The 26,582-nt window shown below is 55.4% G+C and overlaps 1 protein-coding gene and 2 long non-coding RNA genes across 3 annotated transcripts; 1 reads left to right on the top strand and 2 right to left on the bottom strand.

Moving 5' to 3' along the window:
• Positions 1 to 413: 413 nt before the first annotated feature.
• Positions 414 to 4,608, bottom strand: LOC142603188 (uncharacterized). Its single transcript, XR_012837067.1, has 4 exons — positions 4,445 to 4,608; positions 3,697 to 3,920; positions 618 to 654; positions 414 to 547 (listed from the first exon to the last, which is right to left on the bottom strand). It is a non-coding gene; the product is annotated as an uncharacterized LOC142603188 (long non-coding RNA).
• Positions 4,609 to 12,343: 7,735 nt separating this feature from the next.
• On the bottom strand, positions 12,344 to 16,888 carry BHLHE40 (basic helix-loop-helix family member e40). The gene is made up of 5 exons (XM_075762489.1): positions 16,620 to 16,888; positions 16,438 to 16,507; positions 16,055 to 16,162; positions 15,306 to 15,429; positions 12,344 to 14,360 (listed from the first exon to the last, which is right to left on the bottom strand). Exons 1-5 carry the CDS (start codon positions 16,697 to 16,699, stop codon positions 13,501 to 13,503), a joined length of 1,242 nt encoding a protein of 413 aa, XP_075618604.1. The 5' UTR covers positions 16,700 to 16,888; the 3' UTR covers positions 12,344 to 13,500.
• Positions 16,889 to 18,253: 1,365 nt separating this feature from the next.
• Positions 18,254 to 25,143, top strand: LOC142603187 (uncharacterized). The gene is made up of 3 exons (XR_012837066.1): positions 18,254 to 18,717; positions 19,495 to 21,849; positions 23,234 to 25,143. It is a non-coding gene; the product is annotated as an uncharacterized LOC142603187 (long non-coding RNA).
• The last annotated feature ends 1,439 nt before the right edge of the window (positions 25,144 to 26,582 follow it).

The following is a 26,582-nucleotide window of genomic DNA, read 5'->3' as shown; positions in this document are numbered from 1 at the left end:
CTAAATCATCTGAAAATAGAAATAGTCTGCAGCCATCCTAGTTCTTCCTGCTTTGTATGCATGAGCAGGAAAGGGAATTTAGGATTTTGCTGTAATGCCATACACAGAAGCCTGCTGGAAAGCATCACTTTGATTAGCTCTTATTCTACAACCAAGAAAACAAAAAAGAATAAAAATAAGGGAGAGCCCAGCATGGGGCTTCTGTGCCTTGCTGCTTCAAGGCTCCTCAGAAAATCTGCCCGGTTGCTCAGGGCCCTCATCAATGGCATATTTGTGCATATCCCAATAATTGGTTGGGTTTTATCCTCTTTTAATAACGAGGAAACGAAGTGCAGGAGCGGTGTAATGATTTGCTCAGTGTCACATCAGAAAGCTCTGACTCCATTTGGCAATAAACCGACGCAGTGCCTAACCTTCAGGCCTCCCCTCCCCTCAGTCGTCGCTATTGCAGGCAGGCAGGCGCCTCCGGCATCTCAACGTGCGGTACGGGGCATGGCAAAGCCGAAACAGCTTCACAACTGCAAACAACGCATCCCAGCTTGGAGGTCTGAGATGGAAAAATTTGATTGAGATCTGGGAATTAAATTAGGAAAAGGGATGAAAAAGAAGAAAAATACCTCACATCCAAGCATGCATCTTTGGCAGAATGCGTCGCTGGAAAAAAAAAAAGTTAGGATGTGAATTTTGCAGATAGCTCTGATGTGCGATGGACTGGACTGAACTCCCTGTTCTAAACTCCCTGAACTTTGAGGATTTGATGCAGATCCAGATTTAAAATTTCCATCGGGGCCTTTCTCATTAAAACCAGAAGCAGAAGGATCTCATGTCCCTACAGAGGCTGTACCAGATACAGATTTGCCCCTTGTCCCTCTGTGTACTGTCCGTCCCGCTCTCGATCCTTTTTGTTTATGTGAGTTGTGGCATAAGGCACTAACAAACCAAGCGCTCTTGGCTCTCCCTAGACACAGGGCACCCTGGATTCTGAAAAACTGGGCTACAGAATTCACCGTGAGTATCTGCATACAGATTTTTTTAATAAACGTACTCCCAAATAAAGCTCATCCGAAGCTGTGGGCACTCAGCAATCACGTTTAAAAACACAAGAACGTGGGAGAGACTGAATGCAAACGATGCATCCCTTCTTCCCACCCCGCTGGGTGAGCACCAGTCATGAGACTCACAGAGCTTAAATCCCACTGTTACACTTTCCCACCAGACAAATCCTACTTTATTAAACTAAAGTGCAAGGGAATTAGCAAAACCGCCTGTTTCCTTCACGCTATAGAATATATAAGCAACCTAATCCATACGCCAAAGCTCCCACCGCTCCTGAAGCCCCTCAGCTGGGAATTCCCATCAGCAGCTCGCAGTCGCCCTCCTGTCAGCTCGCAAATGCCTTTCCCTTCTGGGGCACGGGAAGGAGGAAAACGCGTGGGCGCCCGCCCGCATCCCCGCAGCTCTCCTTCCACGGCGCCGCGTGACCCCCCACCCGAAGGAGAAACACACGACCTGGGTGCTGGGTCAAGGAATTAGACGCCAGACTAATTAGTGCTCGGCTTTGCTAGTTAAAAAGACTCGTTTGGTTGAGCTGACCAAATCTTTCGGTCCACCCTGCCGCTGGTGGGTCCGATCAGCTGCCCGGGGAGGAGGGGGGTCGGCTGCTGGGAGGGGACGGGCTCCCCGGCCCACTGCCTGACCTGCCCTTCACCCCCGCCTGGCAGGGGCAGCCCAAAACTCTGATGAAAGAGAAAGGAAGTGCGAGTCACCGTGAAGACGGCGTTTCATTTACATGAGATAAACGCCTTCATGTAGCAACTAGAAATCCAGGGTAATTGGCGTGGTTGGAGACTGGTGTCTTTTGTTACACAAGGCGTGATGGGCCCCTTCGGAGGGAGCAGAAACCTGCGTTCCTGTGAGCGAGTATCGCAGCCTGGAATAGCGATGTGCTACATCCTATTTCTCAGGAGGGAGGAAGGAAGGAAGGACACGTGAAAAGAAAAATAGCAGTAAATGATCCCGCTTCATCATTTTTTTCCTGTAACCCTTCTGGCCTTACAAACAGGAACTTCATTTTAAACTAAAAATAAAGCATGATGCCTATTTCACAGTTGCAGATGGGTGTTTCCAACTGCGCTGCTAGGTTTCAGCCCCTTTCTATATGCAGCCTGAGCAAGGCATGGTAGGAAAGTGCCTCGCTTTGCATTTGCTATATTTACATATCATCGGTTATCGGGAGAACAGGATGTCCCAGGGAATCTGAAATAGGATACACCACGCTCTTCGTCTCCTGGTCACTTCAGCCTCGGGCCAGGTCCGTATGACTGATACTGTTTGCTTGTCTGCCTGTGGCTCCGGTACCGCCGGCGGTGCCCGGGTGGGTGTTCGCCATCCCCAGCCGGGCTGGCACGTGGGCCGAGCTGCTCTGGCATCCCCAACCTTCCTCCAGACCGAGTCTGACTCGTGCGGCTGAGGCAGAGGAGGGCTGGGGGGGAGAAGGGAAAGCTATTCTCTTTCTGCCACACCGGTTTTTGCAAGGGCAGAGGAGATTTATTCTGCCCTTGACACAATCAGGTCTGTATTTTCCTCTACACTTTGTTTTTCGTACTAAATCCCCAGCAGCCATCAGAGGCGCTTCAGTACGGGGTGATGGAGCGCAAGGAAGCCATTTCCCAGGCGGAGCGGTGCCGGTGCCCCAGCAGTACCCCGGTGCCCCCAGCACGGCTTCCCACAGCCCCACGGGGATCTCGCGGGGCTGCAACGTGCAGAGTCGGAGCGGTGGGTGCGCAGATGGAGGGGGCGATGGCCAGCTCTCTGCTGGGGAGGTCACACTGGCACTACAGACCCCACAAGGCCACGGGCTGGCTCCCTGGAAGCAGGCTGGGTGCCCTGCCTACCTTCCCACCTTGGACGTGAATGCCTTTCTCACACGTTGGGCGTAGCTGCGAAGTATTGTGCCTTCTGTACATCACTCCACCTTGATTTCTAACCACTTCAGCTTGTGTTTGGGAGTGGTTTCCAAGCATTCAGCTCACCCATATCTTATCCACACTGGTTTCCTTTATGAGCTGCACCCACTGCAGGTCCAGAGCTTTAAATGCAAACCCAAACAAATATGTGGTAGTGCTTCCCATTCCCACTGGGCTGGCCTGGAGTGGGAGTGGAGTGAGTCAGGAGCACCATAAAGGAAAGTGAAATAGATCCACCCTGAGCAGACGATAGGATCAGGGCAGATTAGTAGCTTTGGATCAGATTCAAGGGTCAGCATAAATCTTTAATCTTTGCAAAGTCCTAGAGACTCCCTCCCCTACACTGTCTCACATGCACACACCAGGCATGACTAAACAGCTCTCTGCGGGGATGGCAGACACTTCAGAAACTCCCGGCTGGTTTTGGTTTGCAAAATAAAACAATAAAGCTGCTCTCTGTTCTGTAAACGTGAGAACTTCCCTATGCAGGCAGATCGCGACTGATGCAAGCCCAGCTCTGGGGATGCTGCCCGGTGTCACGCTGCGGCCGCCGCCCCCGCCGGCAACCGGGGGCTCTTTGCCGACGGGTCCCCTCTAGTTTGCTCTGAGCTCACGGTCAGACTGTAAAACACTCGGCTGCGTGATGCGGTCGGGTGAGACCCAAGTACAGTCCCCACCTTGTGTCTCATTAGGTCCCGACAACACGATCTGCCAGGACGTCACTACTTACTGTTCCTCTGTATTTGCTCCCCACTGACGCTGTGCTCAGTGGACATAATCTGGATACTTCCCAGGTTTCACGTGGAGCTGCGAGTGGTTTGCTCAGGGTAATCGGGGTGGGGGGAACACGGGGCTGCACCGGGAGGGGGCCATCCTGCGGGGCTGCGCCCAGCTCCGGGGGGAGCGGAGGGGCTGGAGGAGAGGTGTGTGCCAGCTTTGCACCCAACTGATGCACTGAGGGAAAGGGGAAAAAATAAATGAGCAAAAAGTCCTGGCCTAGTTTTTGTTTCACTGCACTGGGCTCAGGCTCGAAGGATGTGGTTTGGTGGTCAGTGCGTAAGACAGCAAATGAAAAAAAAAATTCCTTTGATTTAATCCAGATCGGGTCTGTGCATGCTCTTCCTGTGGCCATCGGGAAATCACAGGAGGGAAAACTCTGCCCACGCTGCCTGCAGCTGGGCGCTGAGGGACGTGGCGCAGGTCCTGTGGTGGCCCCGTCCTGCTCGGCGGGGTGCTGCATCCCACTGAGCGAGGTCTCCATCCTGGCGCCTGGAGGACTCAGTCCGCACCAGGGCTCCAGGACATCCATCTCCTCGCCATGCGTCATGCCCCATCTCAAGCTTTCTTGTTAGATTTATACCAATTCAAGTTACTTTCGCCACCACGCTGCGCGCAAAGGGCCAGGCAAGTTCTGAATAAGTGAATATTTGTATGTTCCCATAAACATTTTTAAGGGGAAATTGCCTAATATGCCTTACTACATGTAAAGCGCGAGCATCTGGCCCAGGGAGCCTGGCAGTGCTGCTGCCGGTGGATGTGCTGGTGCTGCTGCACCTCGCAGCTGTGATCGCTTCAGGAATCCTTTGACTCATCTTCCAAGTAGCTCCAGGATCTGCACGGAGATCTCGGTCTCGCCGGTCTCCTAAAAAAAAAAAAACACACCACCTTTGCCTCACTCCTGGGCTCAAAAATCTCGTGTTGCAAATACCTCCTGACCTCAAGTGCCCAGGTGTTTGCCGGAGCCCGGCTGCAGCTGGAAAAGCCCTCTGTGGTCAATGCCTCACCAGCACGCAGCACCCGGGGTCCGCGTCATCACGTAAGTGCTAGCGCCTGGCTTTGCCGGAGCGGGTGCCTCGCTGGCCGCCGGCATGGCGTTCGCAGCAGTGGGCCCCGCGAGCCCCGGCGTGCAGCTGCTTGCTGCGGGCACTGGGGACGAGTGTCTGCCACCAGCCCTGGGGACAAGCCTGGGTCACCAGCCGTCCCTCGCCCCCCGCAAGCTCCCACCCAGCCCCGCACCTGCCCGGCTGCGCCGTCCCCTCGGCCGGCAGCTCTTGTTTGCTTTTCCGGGGCTGCAGAGACACAATGAAAACTTGACATGCTCTGAAGTGCAGGAGTGTCATCCCCGGGCTTGTGCCCCACCGAGGCGTTGGGGTATGGCACGGGCTTCGCAGGTCCTCGGGGACCAGGGATGTCACCGAGCGCTGCAGTGCCGGGCTGCTCTGTTACTATGGGGACAAGCATCGCAGGGATGACAGCAATAAATGCAGAAAAATCCCCGGCAGCTTTGCTCCGGGCGGCAGCGGGGATCACCGGGGCGCCGCAACCTGCCCTCCCTCCCTGCCCCCTGCCCGGCTCCATGGCCGCCCACCCATTGCAACACCCAGCTCCTCTATCTTTTCCCAATCTGCGAGGCTGACGACTCAGAGCTTTACACGCAGTTGTGGTTACACTGGCCCGGAAACGCCTTGCGGCGGAGGCGGCGTGCCCGCTGCCCTGCCCGCTGCCCTGCCCGCTGCCAGGGGTGGGCCACCCCCGCTGCCCGGGGAGCATCCCTGGGGCTGTATGCCGCACGATGGGCCTTGTGCAAGGCACACGGGCTGCGGGCACGGCATGGCGGGTGATGTGCACGCTCCATGCTCTCTGCTGGCACAGGTTTTGCAGCAGCTGTGTCAGCACGGGATGCAAAGCACCCGGCAGGTTTGCACACGGGAGCGGATTGAGTCAGGCATCACACACTCACTCCTTATTCATTCGGCTACGTGAGCCGCCGGGCAGAGGCTGAATTCTGTGTGACCTTTGGACACTCACTTAAACCACGGGAAGGGTGACGGGCAGCCAGCGGGCAGGAAAAAGAGGCAAATGGTTTTCGTGAGATGGCAGTGGATGCTGCCGGCAGAGCCTCCCTCCTGGGGTGGTCCCCAAGCTGGGGCAAGTGCCCTGCAGAGGGTAGCAGGGCTGACCACATCCTCTGGCCTTTTGTGCTCCAACACCAAGCGGTGCGGCTCGTGGGACACCTCCGTGCTGGCGGTCACTCACCTGTCCCTCCTGGGGCAAGCCCTGGCTGTGCTCTGCAGACCAAAAGCTGGGCTCAGCCCCTCGAGCTGAGCCCCAGCCTGGGGCTCCTGGGGCTCCTGCACCCCTGGACCTGCTTTTGCTCACCAGACACCGCCATCCAGCCAAACCGAGCAGAGGTGCTCTGAGAGAAACGGGCCCGAGAAGAGACGGAGACCGGCTGTGCTGCCGGGAGAGACCCACCGCGCCGCAGCGGAGGCCAGTGACGGCTTTCCCGAGGGCATCGTCTTAGAAAGCGGCGCTTCGGAGGCGAGGTGATTCAAGGGGAAAGCTCTGCAACAGTCATTCTGGGAAGTTTCCATTTGAATTGCTGCAAAGAGCAGTTTTTCCATGATAAACAGATTGCTTCAGCTCCCCAGCAGCACTGGGGGGGGGTCACCGCCACCCCCTCCCTCTGCAGCTTTCCTGCGCAGGGGCCCTGAGTCACCCGTCCTCCACCCAAAGGCTCGGCCGACCAGCCGGGCGCGTGGTGGGGCCGGGGCCGGGCAGGGTCCCGCTGGGGTCCGCGCTTGCAGCCGCCGCGGTGCCCTGGGGAGCCCTCCCACATCGCAAGGGGAATTCAGCCCCCGAGCAGCCGGTACGGCTTTGAGGTCAAACGCTTGTTTGAAATCAAGAACCAGAGAAAACCCCTCCCCAACCGGCTCCTGACCGGCGTGCACAGAGCCAGGGCCTCCTCGATGGCTCCCGCGGCGCGCTCGGGCTTTTTCATTTGCGAAATGGGGCTCTGGCGTGCTGGTGGGGTCGGACGCTTTCACTGCACGGGCAACGCTCACGGGAACCCCATCCCACCGACGGCAAGCGGAGCCCCCCCGCCTGCCTTGCCCCACCACCACCCAGGCACGCTCGTTCACGGGGGTTGCCCAGGTACACTCTGGGGCTGCCCAGCACCTCACGTTTAACCTGCCCCCCCCCACCCTGAGCAGCCACCCCAGCCTTGGCTGACCTTCGGGAGCGTGATATGTCGGCGCTGCTGCGGTTGCTGCTCGTACGGCTGTTGCAGCCGCCGTGGAGAAAACACCGCTCGTCTCCTCCCTGGGTAGTCACCGAAACCAGGTCGGGCACCTCGTGTCCCGACCAGCTCCAAGGCAAACTTGGAAGCGGTAGAGATCAGAGAGGGAGAGGAATCCCACTCCCCACGCCTCTTTAATCCTAGGGAATAAAGCATACTGGGAAGTGAAACCTGGATCCGGCCTGGTGCTCACTGCAGGCAGTGACGGACCTTCCACTGACTTCAGCGGGAGCAGGAGCGAGCTGGGACTTTTAATCAGCACGGTACCAGCAACAGCCACGGCTCGTCGAGCCCCGGCGTTACCCGTGCAGCGCAATGCAGCTAGAATACATCAGAAGGCGGTTGCCTGTGCCCATAGGTCACATTTCGTCTCAATTCACACCGATTTCACAACGACACGTGCTAATATCATGTGATAATCATCAGCGACTGCTTCCATTCGGGATGAAATATTAGCCCCGCTGCGCATCAATCGATAGCTGAAGTAAAACTCTGCCGGCAGGTTTCCAAACCCCCGTGCAGCAGGAGGGGAGCGCGGGGAAAGGCCCTGAACACGGGCATAACCTTATTAATGATTCGCCGTCAAGAATAGAAATGAGTTAAATCTTCCGTAAGCTGCTCAGCTCCACATTCGTGTTGCATACATCCTCAGGCAAAAGTGCAAATATGAACTCCGTGCATGCCCCGTGACAAGGATAAGTAATATTTCAGGTCTAACTGTTTGCATATTCATCGGTGCTTTCAAAGCAGAATATATCTTTGCCTTTTCCCTAGCTGCCACTAAAAGGAGGCACGCAGCGAGGCGACTGGGAGAGGCTACCCGGGAGAAGGGACCGTTGCAATACTTCCAGCCGCACCATGGGCTGAAGGGAAGATAGAGCTGTATTGCAGAGAGAAAACTCGTTATTCCTTCTTGTGTGACAGCTCTGGTGACGACAGACTGCTGCCACCATTTTTTGCCCTGAGCTCTTGTTCGCAAAACAAAGTGGCATCCTGTCCTGGGTAACAGAATAAAAAGCAGCGGTCAGGAGAGTAGGTAAAACGGACCTCTGGGGACAAGCCCAAGGCTGCAGACGGCTGACCTGGCTCTTCCCCGGGCGTTATTTACAGCCCCGCAGAACGGGGTTCCCCGGCCGCAGCCCGGTGCAGAGGCAGACGGACACGCACGGGCGCGGGGCAGCGCTGAGCCGGCCGAGGGTCCATCGTCCTGTGGCAGACACAGACCTGCCCTAACCAGACCTGCCTTACCCCGGCCATGCCGGGCAGGATTGCGGCTCCGCGTGGATGCGGAGTGTCAGGTACAAGGAGAGCGGGAGCAACCAGCCTGGGACAGACCTTGTCCAGGTCCCGTTTTCCTGAGGGCAGCAGCACGTACGAGAGGAGATGGTGCATCCCACCTTGTTATTTTGGGGCATTCCTTGGCGTTGCTTCTTGCAATCCAGCCCCGACCTCCTCTGTTTTCCCTCAGCTCTGTGGCGTTACCCAGCCTTCCCCAGTTTCGCAGTTTTTAACGAGGCACACACCGTGTGCCTCCCTTCCCAGCCAGCGCTTTACTGTTTTGCCATTTCCAAAGGCGCCGGCTGTAATGGCAATAACTGACTCCACGGAGTGACATGCCCGGAGCAAAAACACACCTGGGAGAGATGTGTAAGAAATTGTTTCAAAATGCCAGGTAGAAATATTACCCTCTATTTCTCACAGCCCCAACATAGGAGCGCGGTGCCCTGGAAGCGTGGGCACTCCCCGCCGCCCTCCATCGCACCCACCGTTTCTAACGGTGCGAAGGTACTGCCTGCCCGGCCATCGAGCCCGGGGTGGTAACGGAGGCGTTCAGTGTAGGGGCCAATTAGCGGTTTTACCTGGCCGGCTGCCACTGAGAAGTATTTGGATATTTCTCGAGTGCCATGAAGTGCCCGGAGAAGGGCGATGGGAAAGGTCTGGAGCACGGACGGGGGGGGCTGCGAGACCCACATCTCCTGGCTCTGGCAGCATGTCAGGGTTACGAAACGTGAACACCCCGCGTCGCGCAGCGAGGGTCAGCGTCACCGGCTCCGCTGGCCATGGTTACGTGACCGGAGCCCAGCAGAGTAAATTTTGCCTCCAGCCCTGCGGAGCTCGGCAGCGGTACGCAGCGCTGGCTGGGCTCATCCCGCCTCTGCCCCCGTCTGCCCGGGCATTCCCAGCCGCCTCCTTCCATGCCGAGCATCACACCAAATGTCTAAAGGGAAGAAAGACTTGCTCAAGACCTGCTGCTTTTTCCACGATGAAGCAGCTAAAGCAGAAACAGCAATTATCTGGTTCAGTCTGGTGCTGCTGGCCTGGAACATGCCATGACAACGTGTTTCTTGTTTCAAAGCCTCTTTTGTACTAGGACACAGTTCAAGGGATCTTGCAATGCCTGCATTTGTAAACACGCGGCACTTGCAGCTACACGCTTTGCAGATGAAAGCCAGGGCAGAGCAGAAGGGCACTTCTCCCCGCCATGGCCGTGTCACGGCTGGGGGGAGCGCTCCCCCTCGGCTCGGCGTCTGCAGGCGGACGTGCTGATTCAGGGACTCGGGAGCCCTGGGGCTGGTTAACCATGCGTGGTCCTCAAAAGTCACGGCACGTTCAGAAAAATGGAGTCCTGGAAAAGAAAAAAAAAAAAAAAATCGCAGCAAAAAATGTGCGTCACTGCAGATTATTTTAGGCCCTGGTCCATACATAATGCAAATAAGCAGCTCCCGGGGTACATGCCTGTAAAAACCATCCAGTCCCATAGCACTCGGTTATAGGAGCTTTCCAAACAGGTGGTGAAAAGCTAAAATTATGTGTCTCTGTGTCCTCACCGGGGTTAGGAAGGGCCCTCGCTCTCAGGAAGGCTCTTATCCTACCTCCACAGGGCTGGTATAAAACGGGACCGAGACATTAAAAAATTCAAGAGCATTTCTTTCCTTTTGAGGCAATCCTGCGCTCGTATTAACCGAACCACGCTCAGCATCTCCACCATCAAAGGATCTGCTCTGAACCGGGCTGCCTCCTCACGCTCACTTTTCACGCACGCTGGCTTTATTTTTTTGCTTTTTCTAAAAAACCGTTGTATCCTCCTCGCCTCACTTCAAGGAGTCGCTCGGGAAGCCCTATTTATGGGTTGAAATGCTGCTGAAAGAGTTATTGCCATGTTATTCAGCTGTTGTGCCAAGCCTGCATGGGGATCGGGTTTCTGCTGAAAGGGTGCCAGGCACGTCTTTTTCCAGGAACCAGCAGCCGTATTTAGCCTCCGGCTGCACATGAAAGACTGCAGTCGGAAACGTGACATTGTGTCAACATTTGAGGCAGGTCAGAGCTGGGTGAGACCATGAAAACAAGTCCGGGGAACTCAGCACACCCCGCCGGCACGGCGCGGCACGGGCTGCCACGACCTGGCGCCGTGCCGGGGGTCGGTCTCCCTCCATCACCTTCCTCCCCGGCTCTGCCAGGCGGGCGACGCGGCGGTGGGATGGCGGCGGGGAGCCCGGGCAGCGGGCAGGGGGCTGCTCGGGGGCCCGCGGGGAGAGCATCGCCCACGGGGTGCTGCCACGGGCGCAGCCCTGCCCCGCGCTGCCGGCGGGGATGACCGAGGGCGCCGGACCCCGCTCTGCCCCCGAAAACCCACCTGTCCCGCCGACGCCGGGCCGGGGCAGCCGAGAGCATCCCCAGCCCGTGATGAGCCTCCGCTTCCTGCGTAAGCCTTCTCTCTTCCACTTTGTTTTACGATTTTCTTTTTTTCTTTTTTTTTATCTCGCTCCGTGACTGAGGATCTGGAGCTCCTGCGAGTCCTCCCACCATACGACAAGGTGGGGCAGAAGATGGAGACCGAAGGGGAGCGGGAGCCGTGGAGAGGAGCCAGAAATCCAGCCGTTAACGAGGCTGTACACGCTGCTGCGCTGAGCACCAAATGCTGTCCCCAAAACGGGGTTACTTACAGGCGTCTTCAGTAAGATCAATATTTAGCCCTAATTAAAACAAACACAACATAAACACGGGGAGGTATGGAGGCCCCAGATAAAGTAACACGGGCAGCCCTGTATTTCTGTCTAGCATTACTTAAGCTGACGTTACTCTAAGCTGAGGCTAACCACAGCCCAACAGCGGCCCCCGGGCACCTGCTGCTCCTCCCGCGGGGTCCCGGAGATGCTGCAGCCCAGGACGGAGCACCCGTCCCACTCAGGGGTTTCACCTCCCGCTGCATTTTGAGATTCATCCGCATTGCGAAAATCTTCAACTATCCCGCAGAAGTGCCCGTGCCCCATCTGTGCCCTACGCAGGCAGCGCCGACGGGAAACCGAGTCCTTCCACCCACCCCTCCCAGGGCAGAGCCCGGCTTCGCCCATCCTTCGCCTGCGGGGAGAGGCATGGGGTCCCCTCCGCTTTGCATCTGGATAACGGGCAAAGCCTGCGGGAGACGATGGATCCTCCACAGCGAGGGGCTGCCGCCTCCTCCTCCTCCCTGTAGAGCTCGGGGTGGATGGAGCACAACGCAGAACAAGGGGAGAGCAGAAAAGCCAGGCAGGCTCTCCTGGCACCTCACCTGGATCAGGAAGGAGAAAAATCCCCAAAGGTGCCAAGGGAGTTAAAATGAGTAAATACCCCTGGGGACAGGGAAACGGGACCTTCGGGCACCGACGGCCGAGGAGCTGCCAGGGGACCCCCGCTCCTCCCTGCGCGCCGCTCCGCTCCATCGACTGCTGGATCCGACCGCACGAAATGACCCTGCTCAAATATTTACAAGCACAGGAGGCAAACCCTTATCTTCCACAGGAAAAGAATTATTTTATTAAGTATTTTTAAACAACTACTTAACATTTACTCAAGATAAAAATATGTACAATATCCCACCTTGAAGAAGGCTCCAAAATATAAACACTGTACCTCTCCCTAGAGAAAAACAAAAAATTCTTCTCTTCAAAAAAAAAGACAACCCAGAAACAAGAATACATTCATATTTCTCACTTCTTTATGCTCAAGTAGTTATACAAATAATAGACATCTGAAACGTTTTACCTTTTAATATATTTATATAATATATATATTTATAACAGGATTTTACAAATAAAGGCAACAACTGTATACCAAAAAAAAAACAAACCAAAAACCAACAACAAAATAAACGTTAGAACACAATCTGCAATCAAGCATAGTGCATCTCAACAGCTGGTGCAATGGGAGGGCAAAATGAAAAAATCCATACAACAGGGTTTCCGGACACGAGTTCTCAAAACCAGTAAGAAAAACCCCACCAGCACTGCATTTTGCAGTGCAGGTTTTTTTGTTTAAAAAAAAAAAAAAAAAAAGCCGAATTGGACATGATGTTCCTCTGCGGCGAAAGACCTCCGCAGGCCTAGGATTTAATGGGACAGGTGTCAACACCCTAACCCTCGTTCTTTAATACAGTAATGTGGGCCAGGGTTTGCCAAGGAGACTGAGGAATTCAGATGCTCAAACCCCACCGGGATTAGACTCCTTTGAAAATCCCAGCCTTTTAATTGTTCAAAGGCACTGACAGGGGCACATTCAGCGGGCACCGCGCTGTCGACTTGGGCTGAATTGCTCCCTCCTGCACGAAGCTCTCGACTCGCCCCGCGTCGGGAAGCGGCTGCTCGCCGGCTGGGCCCCCCCGACGGGACTCGCCGAACCATTCTGATTTCCAACAGACCCGGCGAAACCGTAGAGCAGCGGCGAGGCAGAGGCCTGGAGTCAGGTGCACCGAGCAAAGTGATCCTTGGGGTATTTTCTCCCCTCCCCAGCCCAAACTAGCAGCTCAAGTTACAGGAAGGGGCGCGTGTTAATTTATTTATTAGATGTACGCCATGTAAAGCTTCCAAGCAGCATCTACGTTTTATTTCTTAAAAAATATATATATATATATCAGCAAAGGTGTGGAGAGAAACCCGTCTTAAGTCTACCTGACTGTGCACGACCGAGCGCGGACCGCTGCTCTGCTCCTCCTACGCTTTCGGTGGCATCGCCACCACTGCACCGCGCGCGGGCGGCCGCTCAGCCCACGGACTGATGGGGCACCGCATCGCCTCAGCTCAAACTACCGGCAGTGGGGCCGTTGCCTTAAAAGCCCTTATGAAAAGTACCATATTTTTATATTCACAGACCCTAAAACCAAGTCTGCCTAATGGAATATTTTTTCACAGCTTTGCAATATAGTCGCAGCTGACCGAGTCAACTGTTGTTCCGTAGATGCGGAAAGGGAAGAAGGTTAGGGGTAATGCAGAAAACCTTTTTTTTTTTTTTTTCTTTTGGAAGTAGTTCTGAATCGCTAACCTGGGCACATCCTTCATCCTTCTCCAAGCTACAACTCAGAGAAAAGGGAATTTAGCTTCCCACGCGCAGTGAACCTCATCCCCACACCTCAGTCCAGACAATATATAAAAGTGAAACAGTCTCAAACTGAAAAAAGAAAAAAAAAAAGTCACACTGCACTTAGTCTTTGGTTTCCAAGTTCAAAGGAGGAATCTGCTTCAAAGCTTGAAGCAGAGCTGAGGAGTCGATAGGGGAATGGGCCGGTACAGGAGAAGGGAGTCTCTGGGGCATCAGCAGAGGCGGGGAGATTTTATCGGGGTTCATGAACCCCGTCAGTGCTGCGGCAGAGGCTGGGAGGCTGGGGTACAGGACAGGTACGGAGGCCGGGTACCAGCACTTCTCCAGCATGGGCAGGTAGGCTGTTGCGGAGGGTGGGATCAAATAGAAAGGCAGGCACAAGGGAGGCTGGTGAGCGTGGGAGCCCAGGAAGCCGCTGGAAGCGCCCATCATGTCGCTGCCAAAAGGGCCCTCGTCCTCCGGCGACTCCAGCCTGCTCCTTTTGGCCGGCGGGTCCTCAGTCTCTTGCTTAATAGAGCTTATTCTCTCCTGGACAGCGTACTTGAGTTCGGTATCCTTTTTGAAATACTGCTGTTCGGATTTGGAGTCACTTTTCTCCAGCTCTCCCCCGTACCCGCTGTCCGTGTCTGTGTCGCTGCCGCTCTGCTCCCCGCTGGAGTGAGCGAATGTCCTCTGGATCACAGGCACGCAGTTTTTCCCGTGCCCCTCCGCCGCTTTGGTCAAGGAGACGGGTTTCTCTTTCAAGTCCACCATTTTAGGAGGGATGTCTCCGGCCATGCGGCCGGCTCCGCCCTGGAGCACCTCGGAGGCCATTCGGTGCAGATGGCTGACCAGCTGCGACGACTTCAGGTCCTTGCCGTTCTCGTGCTTTGCCAGGTATTGCAGCATTTCCTTGGCACACATCTGGAAACCGGATCGAAACATTTCCTGGCTGGAATCAAGGTTTCTTGATGACAGGTCACCTGAGGAAACATTAACAGAAAGAAATTAAAAATTAACAACGTGCCAAACAGTTGCATTACCATCTTCTAGGCAGACTGGAGGTGATATTAAACTTGAGTTACAGCACAGCTGGAGAGGTGAACTTGACGGTCAACCTGAATTTTGCGTACGTTTCCCCGATTTCTGCAGAAGCGTACATTTCTGTTTGAACATCCGCCTGTCCGCTTTCACGCGGTAACTTTAAACTCCTTTTTCTAGTTCCGTATTTACCGCACATGCCACCTCCGACAGGTGCTGAAGCATGGAGCAAAGGAGCGAGCGGAGCTGGTGCCTCCTCTGGGGAACACCCCGGGGAAGGCAGACTGCACCTCCACCTCCAGGCAGAGCTCCTGGAGCGCGGCCGCCCGCCCGCAGCTCCGCCAACCTCAGGCCATTTCGCTTCAGCTTAAAGCTCTATTGCACTCCCTGTGGCTGTCAGAGCAGTGGAAGGCTCTACAGAAAAACTAAATTTTACTTTATCAGATTCACGTGAGTGCCACATGTGAAAACAGAAGGAAGTGCATCTAAAGCATGATAAGCCGATGCACCAGGTCCCCTCTTCGCCTGCAGAACACAGGCTAACTTGTTTATAAAGAGACCTAAAAAAAAGGTGTGTATAAAAAGCAGGTTTATATGTATTTTCAGGAAAAAAAACAAAACCCCGAAACAAACAAAACTGGATTTGATCAAAAGCTCATGAACACAAACGGAAAGATTCGAATGGCTTTGGAGAGAACCTCACAGCAAACCCGAGCTTTAAATAAAACTACTTAAAATACAATTTAATTTCAAAGCAAGAAACGATTAAAGGCAAGAACTCCTGCCTCCTCCCTTCTCAGGAACGAAGTGTCACAACTGCGTTTCAAAGACTCCGAAAGTCCATCAAGCGCACGCAGGTTCTCACACGATACGATTTGAACACTCACCCGCTTGTAAACCATTCTGCAAAGCAATTATTTTCTGCTGCTGCTGCTCGATGAGATTGGTTAGTGCTTTCACATGCTTCAAGGTGAGCTCGAGAACCACAGCCTTCTCCAAGTGACCCAGAGTCTGAAAGCAAAGGGACAGGTTGGCGTCTGCCGCGGGGTCGGCCACCCTCGCAGGAGCCCCACGGGGCTGCCGGCGTTTTCCCAATAACAGAGCAAGGACCGACGCGGTTTGGAGAGAAGGCGTAAAGGCAGAGCCTTGATCCTGAACGGTACAGGACTACAAACGACAGTGGTGCAGGGCAATAAGTTACAGAGCTGGCTGCGGAGAAGGCTCTCACGGAATCTCGGGGGTATTTTCAGACCAGCCGCCTTGCTCAGAGACGTGTTTTATGTGTCGGTTCTGCTGCCACCGTGACCTTCGCACAGGGGAACCGGCCGGGGGCGGGGGGGGGGGGGAGCCGAGTCCCGCCGCGGGTCCCGCAGGAACCCCGCAGCCCGTGGGGCCGCTCCGGGCCCCGCTCCCGGGCAAGTCTGGGACGCGTTTAACAGCCCGCCGCGGGGTGCGGGACGCAAGGGGGGGTCGGGACGGGACGGGGACACCGGAAAAAAAGCAACCCAAATCCCCGCTGAAACGGCAGGCAAGGACCCGGCCGCGGAAGAACCGCTGCCAGGGCCGCCTTTGCTGGAAGGTGCCGGCTCCGTCCAGCCCCGCTGGCGCCCGGGGCCGCCCCGCCGCTCCCACCTACCGTCAGCTTGAGGTGCTCCGGCAGCAGGTCCTTCAGCTGGGCGATGCACTCGTTGATCCTGTCGCGCCTCTTCTTCTCTATCAGCCTGTGAGGCAACTTGTAGGTCTCCTGCAAAGCCGGCGGCGGCGGGTCAGCGCTCCGCGGCTGCGGGGGGAAGCGCGGCCGCCGCTCCCCGCGTACGGGGGGGGGTGTGCGGGGTGTGTGTGCGTGTGTGTGTGTGTGTGTGTGCGTGTGTGTGTGTGCGTGTCCCGCCCCGGCACGGCCGAGCCCCGCGGCCGCACACCCGCTGCCCCCCGCCAGCCCCACGGGGAGCGGCCCGCGGGCAGCCTCCGCCGGGAAAACTTTGGTTCCCAGGGCGGGCGGCCGCGCAGCCCCCAGTTTACCTTATTGTCCTCGCTCCTCTTTAACCCCCTCCTGGGCTTGTAAACTTGGTACATGTGCGCGAAGTCCAGCCTGCACGGGCGAAACGAAAGCAGCGAAATTATCCCTGTCCCCGGGGGCCGCGGCGGGGCCACTCCTCCTCCTCCCCCCGAGCCCGCCGGCCGCCGCCGCCGCCGCCGCTTACCCCGGCACGTCGCCGCTCTCCAGGGCGGGCAGCTTGCCCAGGCAGACGGGCGGGGGCTGCGCGCTGGGGATCCGCTCCATGGCGGCGGGGTGCGGAGCGCTGAGGAGCGGAGCGCGGGGCGGGCGGGCGGCGCTCAGGGCGGGCTGCTCATACCGCGTCCGCGCCGCTCGGGCTGAGGAGCGGCGGGCGGCGGCGGGCCGGGTTAAATGCGGGCGAGTGGGTGGACGGGAGCGACGTGCGCTACCCTGTGACTGCCGGCACGTCTGGCGGCCGCCGGGGCGGGCACGCCGGCCCCCCCCCCCCCCCGTCACATGAGCCTCACGTGTCGGCAGCGCCGCCGCCGCCGCGCAACGTGCCGGGGGGAGGCGGGGCCGCCCCGGGCCGGGCTGGGCTGCGCTGGGCTGGGCCGGGCCGGGCTGGGCAGCGCTGGGCTCGGCACCCCCGGCCGGAGCAGCGCGGCGGGGGCCTGGCGGCGGCAGCGCTGCCCCCCCCCCCCCTGCAGCCCGTCCTGCGGGGATCCTCCGTGTGTCCTGTGCGTGTGTGTGTGTGTGTGTGCGTGTGTTTCCGTGCGTGTGTCTGTGCGTGTGCGTGTCCCGCCAGCCGGGTCCGGTGTCCCCAGCGGGAGCGCGGGGCGGGTTGGCACGGCCAGGAGCTCCCGGGCAGGCGGGAGGGGAACCGGCGCAGCTTCAGCCTTGGACCCGTGCCGGGGTGCGGAACGGGCCGGAGCGCTGTCACTGGCGCAGCTGGGTTGGCAGAGGCTGCTGCGTCTGACCGATCTCCTTATGCAGACCGAATAAAGAGAAACCGCCCCAAAACCGAAAGAGGCACAAGCTCAGACCCCAATGAAACCCGCAGCCTCGGAACTCTGGAAACGCGACACAGAATAACCGAGAGTCCCTGTGAAACGGCTATAGGTAAATGCCGGTGTCGCACAGGAGTTGAGGACGCTTCGTGCTTCTGCAAAGCATCTGCAGTTCTTGGCTGCCAGCTGTTGCAAAACGCTGAGCACGATGATAATGGTGTGTACCTGCCAAAGCAAACCTCTTCTCTTGGAGGGCTATGGTCATTCTCCCTGCCGAATGCTGAACAAGTAGAGGCAAGCTCATCAGATAAAAGGCGCATTTACCAAGATAAGGGAATAGCAGAACTCCAGCGCAGAGCCTCTGCTATCGCCTGCCAGAGTCCTGGTCCGCTCTGCATCGGGAGGAATCCGAGGTCAGGAGGTATTACGTGAGAGCACACAGAGATTTTACGGGGGCGACGGAGATGATAGGCCTTGTAAGGCTCATCGCCTCTGAAGGTGCTTGTCATGACCAGGAGGGATCCTAAGGGAAGTCAGAGCCTTGCAGAAGTCTGCTAGGCATAAATGTAAGGTTTATAAAAACCAAAAGCCTCTTTACGAGATTCCAGCTGCATCTCCAGCATAAACAGCGCAGCGCTGTATCGATGACACAGAGCTCCAAAAAAGCAGATGCTTGGGTTGTCCCACTCCGTACGGTCTTCTCGGTGCTTTGCGTCTGAGCCCGCAGACCTGGCGTTTATGGCCACGATCCGCTCGCCCAGCCTGAGGGTCTGCTGTGGCGCTGCAGACCCTGCCCACCGCGGAGCAGAGGGCTTACGGACTGGCGGTGGAAATCACAGCTCCGGGCTTCTCAAAGCAGGGACTGTCGTCCATACAGGCACTCAACAAATTCAGCAATAACCATCAGAAAAGATGGGAGTGATGTGCTCGTCCCTTCCTGCAGCTCAGGGGAAAGTAGCCAGCCTAAGCAATGGGTACTGCATCAGATGGTTCGTTCTCTCTCTGCCCTGATGACCCAAGCCGTTATTTGCCAAACAAAGGGTGAAAAAAATGCATGCAGTTTTTAATCTGTCCCATCGCTGACCCTCTGTCCAAGGCAACAGAAATAATCAGAGCTTGCTGCAGCTGATTGCTAATGAAAAATGAGGTTTGGGGCCAACCTGCTCTGCTTTTTAAGTTCAGACTTCAAGTGTATGTGAACAATTTCATGCCCATGAATTGTCTGACTCCTGCATGCTCTTTCAGATATTCGGTACATTCCTACTGTGGGTGGTGAGCTACAAATCAGGGTCAGAGGTAATCCCCAATTATTTAGCCCTTTTACTGTTCTCGTGCTTGCCAAACAATTCTCCATATCAAGATTTACTCATGACCTTAAGGGACGTTGCCAAGGATTTAGGAGTCCCCCTAAAAAGAGGATCCAAATGAAGTTATTACATTCTTGGGCATCAAGTTAGATTGCTGGAGAGTTAAATTACATTTTTCTGGGGATCGGTTTTCATAAGCTAGGGCTGATGCAATCATCAATTCGCCTTCTCGATTTTTGTTTGCTGAATTATTTCTACGTGGAGGGTTCCTTTACGACGTACGATTAAGGCAGTGGCAAAATGTTTCAAAAGGCTTAATTTTCTAAAGCCATTCGTGCAGCAGCAGGTCTCCTGAGCGCTTGGTTCAGAAGGGCTGAGAGTCACAGGACAGCGGCAGCTCGTGTCCGAGGGGATTTGTGGTTATGTACAGAGGCAGGCAAAGGCGAAGGTTTGGGGCTTGGTTTGAAGGTGTGCTGAAGAGCTCCCGGACCTGCCCCTGCCCCGGGACTGTACCCTTCCCACCGCAGCGACTTGGGGCGAAACTTTCCGAAAATCTCTGGCACCGACGTCGGATCGGAGCCTATGTGGGCAGCGCTGGGAATTAACAGATGGGTTGTGGATTCAAGATTACGATAAGGTTACTGAGGGTGGTTTTGTTTTAAAATGTCTCTTACTTAATATATCCGTGAAGGCCAGGCATGTGCCTGTGGTCTGTAATCAAATCGCTGACTCTCCCTCTCTCTCATTTCCAGCAATCTCGTTTCAGGTTACTGGCACCGGAGGTGAAAGAACAGCCATGTCTTGGCCCAGCAGCCGCGGCTGGACGCCGAGGCTACGCCGTGCGGAGGATGCTGCGTGGACACAGCTAGCCCTCAGCATCTGACCGACGGCCTCAAGGCCCCCGTAATTAGTACCCATTACTTTTTGCAGAAGGACAAGTTTCCATGGGAGCCAAATTGTCTCTAAGAGAGCGGAGGAGCGGGCTGCGCTCCTTGTGCTCAGTAAACGTGGCCGCTCTTCCTCCCGGGCAGGCACATCTCCAGCCTCTGGGATGGACGCGAAAGTCCTCGGCGGGCAGCAGGGTGCTGTCAGCCACGCAGGACGGTACCCCCACCCAACCCCTGCCGCCTTTCCGCAGCCTGAGGGCTGTGGTACTGCAGCGTCTCGGTCGGTGTAGGATGTATCGAGCCAGGAGCGCTCAGGACCAGCAGCTCCCAGGAGACCTGCACGTCTAATTCCCAGCCGTCGTGTCTAAGGCACGCATAGAAGAGCTCGCACCCTTCGGCTGAAGGCAGGATCCCGAAAGGGGCACGGTGTGACTTATCAGGGTAGGCTCCGAGGAGCGGTTTGTCACCCACCAGGGCTCTGCCTCGTCCTTCTGGTAGCCTGAAGGTAGTTGCAAAAGCTTGAATTTAGCGTGAAGTCTGGTGGTTTCAGCTCTGTGCGTGTGTGACTCACTATCTCAATAGCACAGCTGGCCACGCTCGCTGCCGCGATGAAAGGAATCATCCGCACGTTAGAAGAAGTCGAGATTTAATATTGCGAGTACGTGCCCTGACCGCTGCTTAATTATATTGGTTTAGGATACCATGGACTCTGCTTGGATAAAACACTGGGAAAACCTAGCGAGGGCTGTTGTCTCTGTGGAGTCCTGGGCAAGCAAAGGGCCGTCCCTCCGGCGCTACCCTGGATCGCTGCCGGGCACGTGAGAGCTGCGAGTATGACGCTGGCACCGCTCGGTGAAACTTGCCTGAGGACTACACAAATGAAAGCCATTCCCCTCTTTGAGCAGAGATGTTTGCCAGCACCCAGTGTAGCAGTGGGAGGAATATGTAGGTGGAAACTATTTGGAAGTGGCAAAATTTGTGGACGTTACAATTCATAATAAGAGACTTTAGCCCACTTTGATACTCTGTTTAATAAAACAAGCCGGCTTCACGGTGACATCCTGCCCTGCCTCGCACCGCCAGCCAAACCCAGGCAGCCGAGGAGCTCACGCTGTTTAACCAGTTCCCCGCCAGCTGGTTGCACCATCTCGTGAGAAAGAACTCCAGGCGTGCACACCCGTGCACACCCATGCACACCCCTCCGGCTGCGCGCCCGGCTGCAGCCTCTCCCGCACCGCCGGCTGACCTTGCTAGCGCGAGCAGGGCCCCATGGCGTAAGAGCCATTTCAAAGGTGACGTCCCCGCTGCTGTGCCGGGTCCCTGCAGAGCCGAGGTGGGGCAGGGGACGGCGAGGGGTTACCCACCCCGTTGGAGACGGCAGGGAGCCAGCTGCGGACAGCACAGCACCCACCCTGCTCAGGAGCAGGAGCCGCTTCTCCCCCCCGATGACAGGGTTGTCTGGTGGATGCTTTGCACAATGGTATCTGATCACATTCCTCCTTCTGCCTAACATCAAACAGTGAGTCAGCGATGAAGCCTCATCAGATGTCTCTCTGCTTCGGCTTTCATATCTGAAAAGCAGAAAGGATGGTGCTCTGCAAGTATGCAAAGCACAGAAACTAGGGTGCCTTTAGATCTACGACTCAGAAAATACCACATCTTTTAACTACAGCATTGTTTATTTCCCGCTGGCATCCACATACCCCAGCAGGAATCAAGACCACCGGGGCTCACAGACTAGGGAGATTTTGTTCTCTCTGGTGGATGTAGGTAACAACAGCTACAGGGCCAAAATACATTACGTCTGAGTCAGGTAGTAACATAAAAAGTATTCCGACCTTGCTAACTGGATTTAAAAAATGCCCCCCTTCCCTAAAATAAATAACCCCAGAACAGGCAGAAGAAGAGATCGGGGGTACGTTTGTCCTACGGTTCATGTCAGGACACGGGTGAGTTAAACCTCCACCTCCGAACCTGGAGCCTGTTGGACAGGTCTGCGCCATCTGCGTGCTCGTGGGGTACCAGGCGCCTGGGGGTCAGTTCGGGGGGGACTCCATTCCAACCGTCAGTACCATTAGCAGCAGCGGCAGCGCGCAGGCTGTTTGTCGGGGCTGGCGGAGGTGAGGAGCGCAGCAGTTCGGCGTGGGAAGCTGGCTGGGGCAGCACCTGGCAGGCGACTCAAGGAGTGCCGCGGGGAACTTGTGCAGGGACACCGTCAGCGCCCGTGGCTGGAGGTAAGGGAGAAGGAGCCCATACGCTGCGCGTGGGCTCGCTCAGCCCAGCCTGGTCTTTGTAGGCTTCTGTGAGCCAACGGGACCAAGCGCCTGCTTGCGAGGGAGCGGGATGGCCCGGGGCTGGCTCACGGCTGCAGATGTCCCGAGTAACCAGGGGCTGCTTAAGGTGCGCCCATGGCTGACTACGTTGGGAGAGGAAGAGGGCTTATTGGCGCTCTAACTCGCTAGTAGTTAACGAATGTTTGACCCCTTTGAATAAATACGATGCAAAGAAAACGCAGGCGGTGGGGAAAATGCAGGTGCACGGGCTCCTTCGTAACAGGCCAGACAAACCATACGCTTGAGATTGTTTCCTAGTCATGCAGACTTAAAAAACCACTTGGATGTGAATATCATTAAGCTCTGGGGTAGTCTGGAGCAGCCGTGGGAGAATGTAACCAGTCATTTTCTAAATAAGAAGCCAAACCTCTGACTCCAGATCCACCTCCTCCCAAAGTCCCGGTCTGATCCCATGTGCATCACGAGCCAGATGTGGATTGGGCATTACTCCTGCTGCAAATTCAGCTGAAATAAGCACAAACAGAAATTAAATTGAATAGGAAATATTCACAGAGGATTTGTGCCTAATGAAGATTACACACAGTTCCGCTGACTGCGTTCCTCCGGTGCGAAACAGGACCGCTCCGCACCGTGCGGCAGCCCTGGTGCCACGCTGCTGTCGGGCTCCTCACCTAAACGGCACCTGGAGGGGAACGTGCCCGTATTAAAATAGAAAATACAGCCCACCGGGACAGAGGAAAAGGCGAAGTACGCCCAAGGCGTCCCTACGAGCCGTACGAGTTGACAGGAATGTCTCTCATAGTGCCCTTCCCTCTGTATCAGAAGTGATCTGGCCGAGAAGTCCTGGAGCAAACCACAACTGAGGGTGTTGCTGTCTTCCCCAAATACTTTCTCTAATGAGGTTTTTAAATAGTTTTGCCCCGCCTACACTGGCAGCCAGAGCACTTTCATCTCCAGGTGAATGGGAACCGAGGTGGGACTCTGCTGTCTGCTGGGGAGGATCATTTCCATATTGCAGCCGAGGCGGCGGGGTTGGCAGGCAAAACCCGCGCGATGGCAGGGAAGTGCTCGTTCTCTTCTCAGAGGTGCCTGCTGATCGTGGCGCAAATACTAACCGCACGCATCGGTGTTTGAAGTGCAAAGAGCGCTCCGGCAGTGTGGGTTCACAGGAGAGGGGGTGCGTTTCGGTTACACATTCACACTGATGAGAAGTGTGCATCAGCAAGCAGGTAGCCGCTGTAAAAATGAGGTTTATTAACAGGACTCAATTTGTTGTAACCTGTACCTACGGTGCTCTGAGTAACCACACACCTTTCATTCTTAGGTGGCAAAGATCACATCTATCCTAGAGGTTTTTTGGTGGGTGTGGAAGTACTTTCCACATAAATGCATCTCGCCCCCTTCTCCTCGCCTGCGCTGGCTGCCGGCGGAGCAGCACTGACGTGCAGCCTCGGAGGCGAGCGCTCGCCCACCCTCTCGCACACGGCTGAAGAGGAGTCCCAGAGACTTGCCTTGTACCTCCGTGGGTTCGTCTCCCACGGGGATGCCAGGGTACGTACAGCGTTGGCCTCGCACGACCGCTTTGTGGGGCCGAGCATGGGATAAATGTCTGAGAGGTCAGATGGTGCTTCGACCGTTTTTTTTTTCTAAGGGAAAAAAGAATAATTTCATCACAAAATATTCACGTGGGCTACATCCCAGCAATCTGGGGAAATATAAATGGCCACACAAGCTCATTACAACTGTCCCTTCTGATTTTATAAACTGCACGTCCGTATAATGAAAATAAAGTCCCAGCCCTGAAGAGCTGCGAACATCTGCAGCTGCTGCCCAGATGTGGTTGCCCGGAGCCTCTGCAAAGGTTTCGGGGGAAAACCCCCGTCCGCCTCGCACGTAACGCCAAAGCAGAGGACAGAGGTTTTGCTTTATAAACCTCGACCAAGGAGACATTAAGGGCCTTTGATCTCCAGATATAAAAATGATCTTTTGATTTAAGATTATGAAAATGAATAACCATCTGCTAAGAAACAGCTACAGACCCACGTTTTATTGAGGCCATATGGTGTCCAGGGCTTCTACGTATGAATTCAATTAGCTGCTTGTGTCTGCGTCAGTAATTCTGTATCCACCCAGTCATGTTTTTGGAACAAATATTATAATATTCCCATGGATCCTCCAGACAGTGGGAGGTGTTTCCTTCACTGTGAAGGTTTTGGGAAGTGATGACTTTGTCTCATTTTCATGTTACCCTACTCTGCATTTCTGGTCCCTCGCTTCTCAAGGCTTGGAGCTTTCCCCGGCATCTCTGAGCCAGCTGCGGCGCTGAGTAAAGACATCCCCGACTCCAGCCTGCCGTCGGGGCTCACGTTTCGGCTTTCCCTATCACCCTCACGGGGAACCTCTCCCGTCCACCTCTCCTGCACTGGGACCGAGTTTGCGGTGGTTTTTGAGAACATGCCCCATTTCTAACCTAAGCCAGATCTACTCCAGTCTCCTTTCCACAGTGCTTACCAGGGGTTTACTCAGGGCTCGGCTCTGCTGAGAGCAAGGTATTTGCTGCCATCACCTTGCAGTCTGGCAGGGTGTAAGGATACAGGCCTGTTAACAGGGTGCAGGAGGGTGGAAATGACCAGTTCCTGCCCGGGAAGCCAGGCTGTGCAGACCCCAGTGAGCTACTATGATCTTGCAAATCTAATAATCTCAAAGTCTCTTTTTTTTCCTTTTTTTTTTTCTTTAAAGGTGTGGCTCGGCACCACATGCTGCGCTCAGCAAGCTGCATATTTGCACTGATTTGCCTCTTTGCAGTGTTGGAAGTGGGAAAAATCACGTTACAGGAGCGGGCTAAGCAGAAGTCCCGAGAGCAGCAGGTTGTAATTAGGGGCTGGAAGGGCCTCGCTCCCAGACCGCACCTTCCTCTGCAGCCTGCTAACGCATTTGCACAAGAGACAGCCTTGAAAGCAGAAAGCATCCCTAGCAAAGGGATGGTGTTTGTTTTCTCCTGACTTTTTTGGGGAGGGATGGGGTTGTCAAGATAAATTGCTATTTATAGATGTATTTCTCTAAAGGTTTTCCTTTTTCCCTCCTCTTTCTGCGCACATACTAGTGCAGTATAGACACTGCAGGGTTTAGCTTAGGCTAAAAGAAATCAGCTGCTGTAGAGCCCGGTGTTACACCAGAACAGCCCAGGAGAGAGCTTGTCACACGAACTCCTACTCAGACCGGGGCCGTCTCCTCGCACGGGGACGCGCTCTGCAGGGACACCCCTGCACCCCCGGCCCCCTAGGGTCCCCTACCCCGGGAGCACAGCCAGCGGTTCCCTCTCTGCGGAGAACCACTTTTTCCCCAGGGCTGACAAGGCTCCTTTACAACCACCACAGGCTCGGCGTGGCTGCTGCCCCGCACCTTGCCGGGAGCACCGAGCTGCAGTCCCGGTGACCCGCAGGGCTCCTGCTCCGGCTGCTCCTCATCAGCTGGAATGCCCGTTCTGGGTGTCTGACCATCACAGGCTGGGCACAGAGTCTGGAAACAGGGTCTGCTGCCCCGGCACATACCTGGGCTTTATTTATTTTCTTTTTTTTTTTTTTTTCCCCTTATTAGCATTTTTTTTAGTCTTAATGTCTTACAGTTTCTGTCCACTACAGCTGGTGCAAGGGGCCAGCCAGCTCAAACATCCTGACATCCTTTACTCTGTAAAACACGGTCTTACCATCTATCTGAACGCTGGGCCAGGACCCCTCGGACCGTCCTCCTTCCTCTGTTACACTGAGAAAACGTGAACCAGGATGGAGCATTAAAATCCGTGGCCCGCGTTGCCCTGCTGCCCAGAACAGCACCGTCACGCAGCGACCGCCCCGAGCTGCCCATGGTAACATCTCTTGTTTCTTCTCACCAATGATCTGTGTTTGACTCTGTTTCAAGAATGGCTTTACATTATTGGTACGTGGTCACATTCCTTTGGTCTGATGTTGTTGCTGGGAATTGCTGATTTCATATTTATGTCAGTACAGAGTCTCACCAAGGTCCTTCTGCGCTGCTGGAAGGTCCATCTCCTCCCTGCCCATCCTGGGGACCAGCCATGGAACCGATGGTCCATCTGGGCACGCTGTGGCTGCTGCGCCCAGGAAACCCGGAGGGGCACCTTTCTGGGCTGGCTCTGCTCGTCGCTCTGCATGGTTATGATTAGAGACTTATTACCAAATTAGAGGATTATAAGCATAATAATGCACAGCAAAACGACTAATTTCCAAAGATTTCTCTTTTTAAAAATAAAGTATAAGCCCTTTGCCAGATGGGTTTCACAAAGAACAGCTCTGAAGAAGCAGCCATGAGGAAAGAGCAGCAGAGGGATGAGAAAATGGAGCAGGTTCTCATTAGGGTGCAACGCATGTAATAATTACTTGAGGAAGCACGGGGATGGCAGGGCTCATTTCATTCTGGATCCCACAGCAACTGCAAGCTGGCTTGCGTGTGCAGCTGCTGCAGGCCTGGAATATAATTTTACAGCTCTGTCTAACCCAAACACCCCTTGCCCCTTCCTTCCCAGGAACTCTCGGGAACCTGCGCCTGATCTAATACACCACCTGGGTTTTTTTTCTTCCCCTTGGTGCTGAACTGCTTGATAAAGCAGTTACTGCTCGAAAACAGGACTTTAGGCAGTTAGTTCCACTGTGACA

This window comes from Balearica regulorum, chromosome 10 (assembly GCF_011004875.1).
Source record: "Balearica regulorum gibbericeps isolate bBalReg1 chromosome 10, bBalReg1.pri, whole genome shotgun sequence".
NCBI lineage: Eukaryota > Metazoa > Chordata > Aves > Gruiformes > Gruidae > Balearica > Balearica regulorum.
Note: the sequence above shows the minus strand (reverse complement) of the source record. Positions and strands in the feature narration are given on the sequence as shown.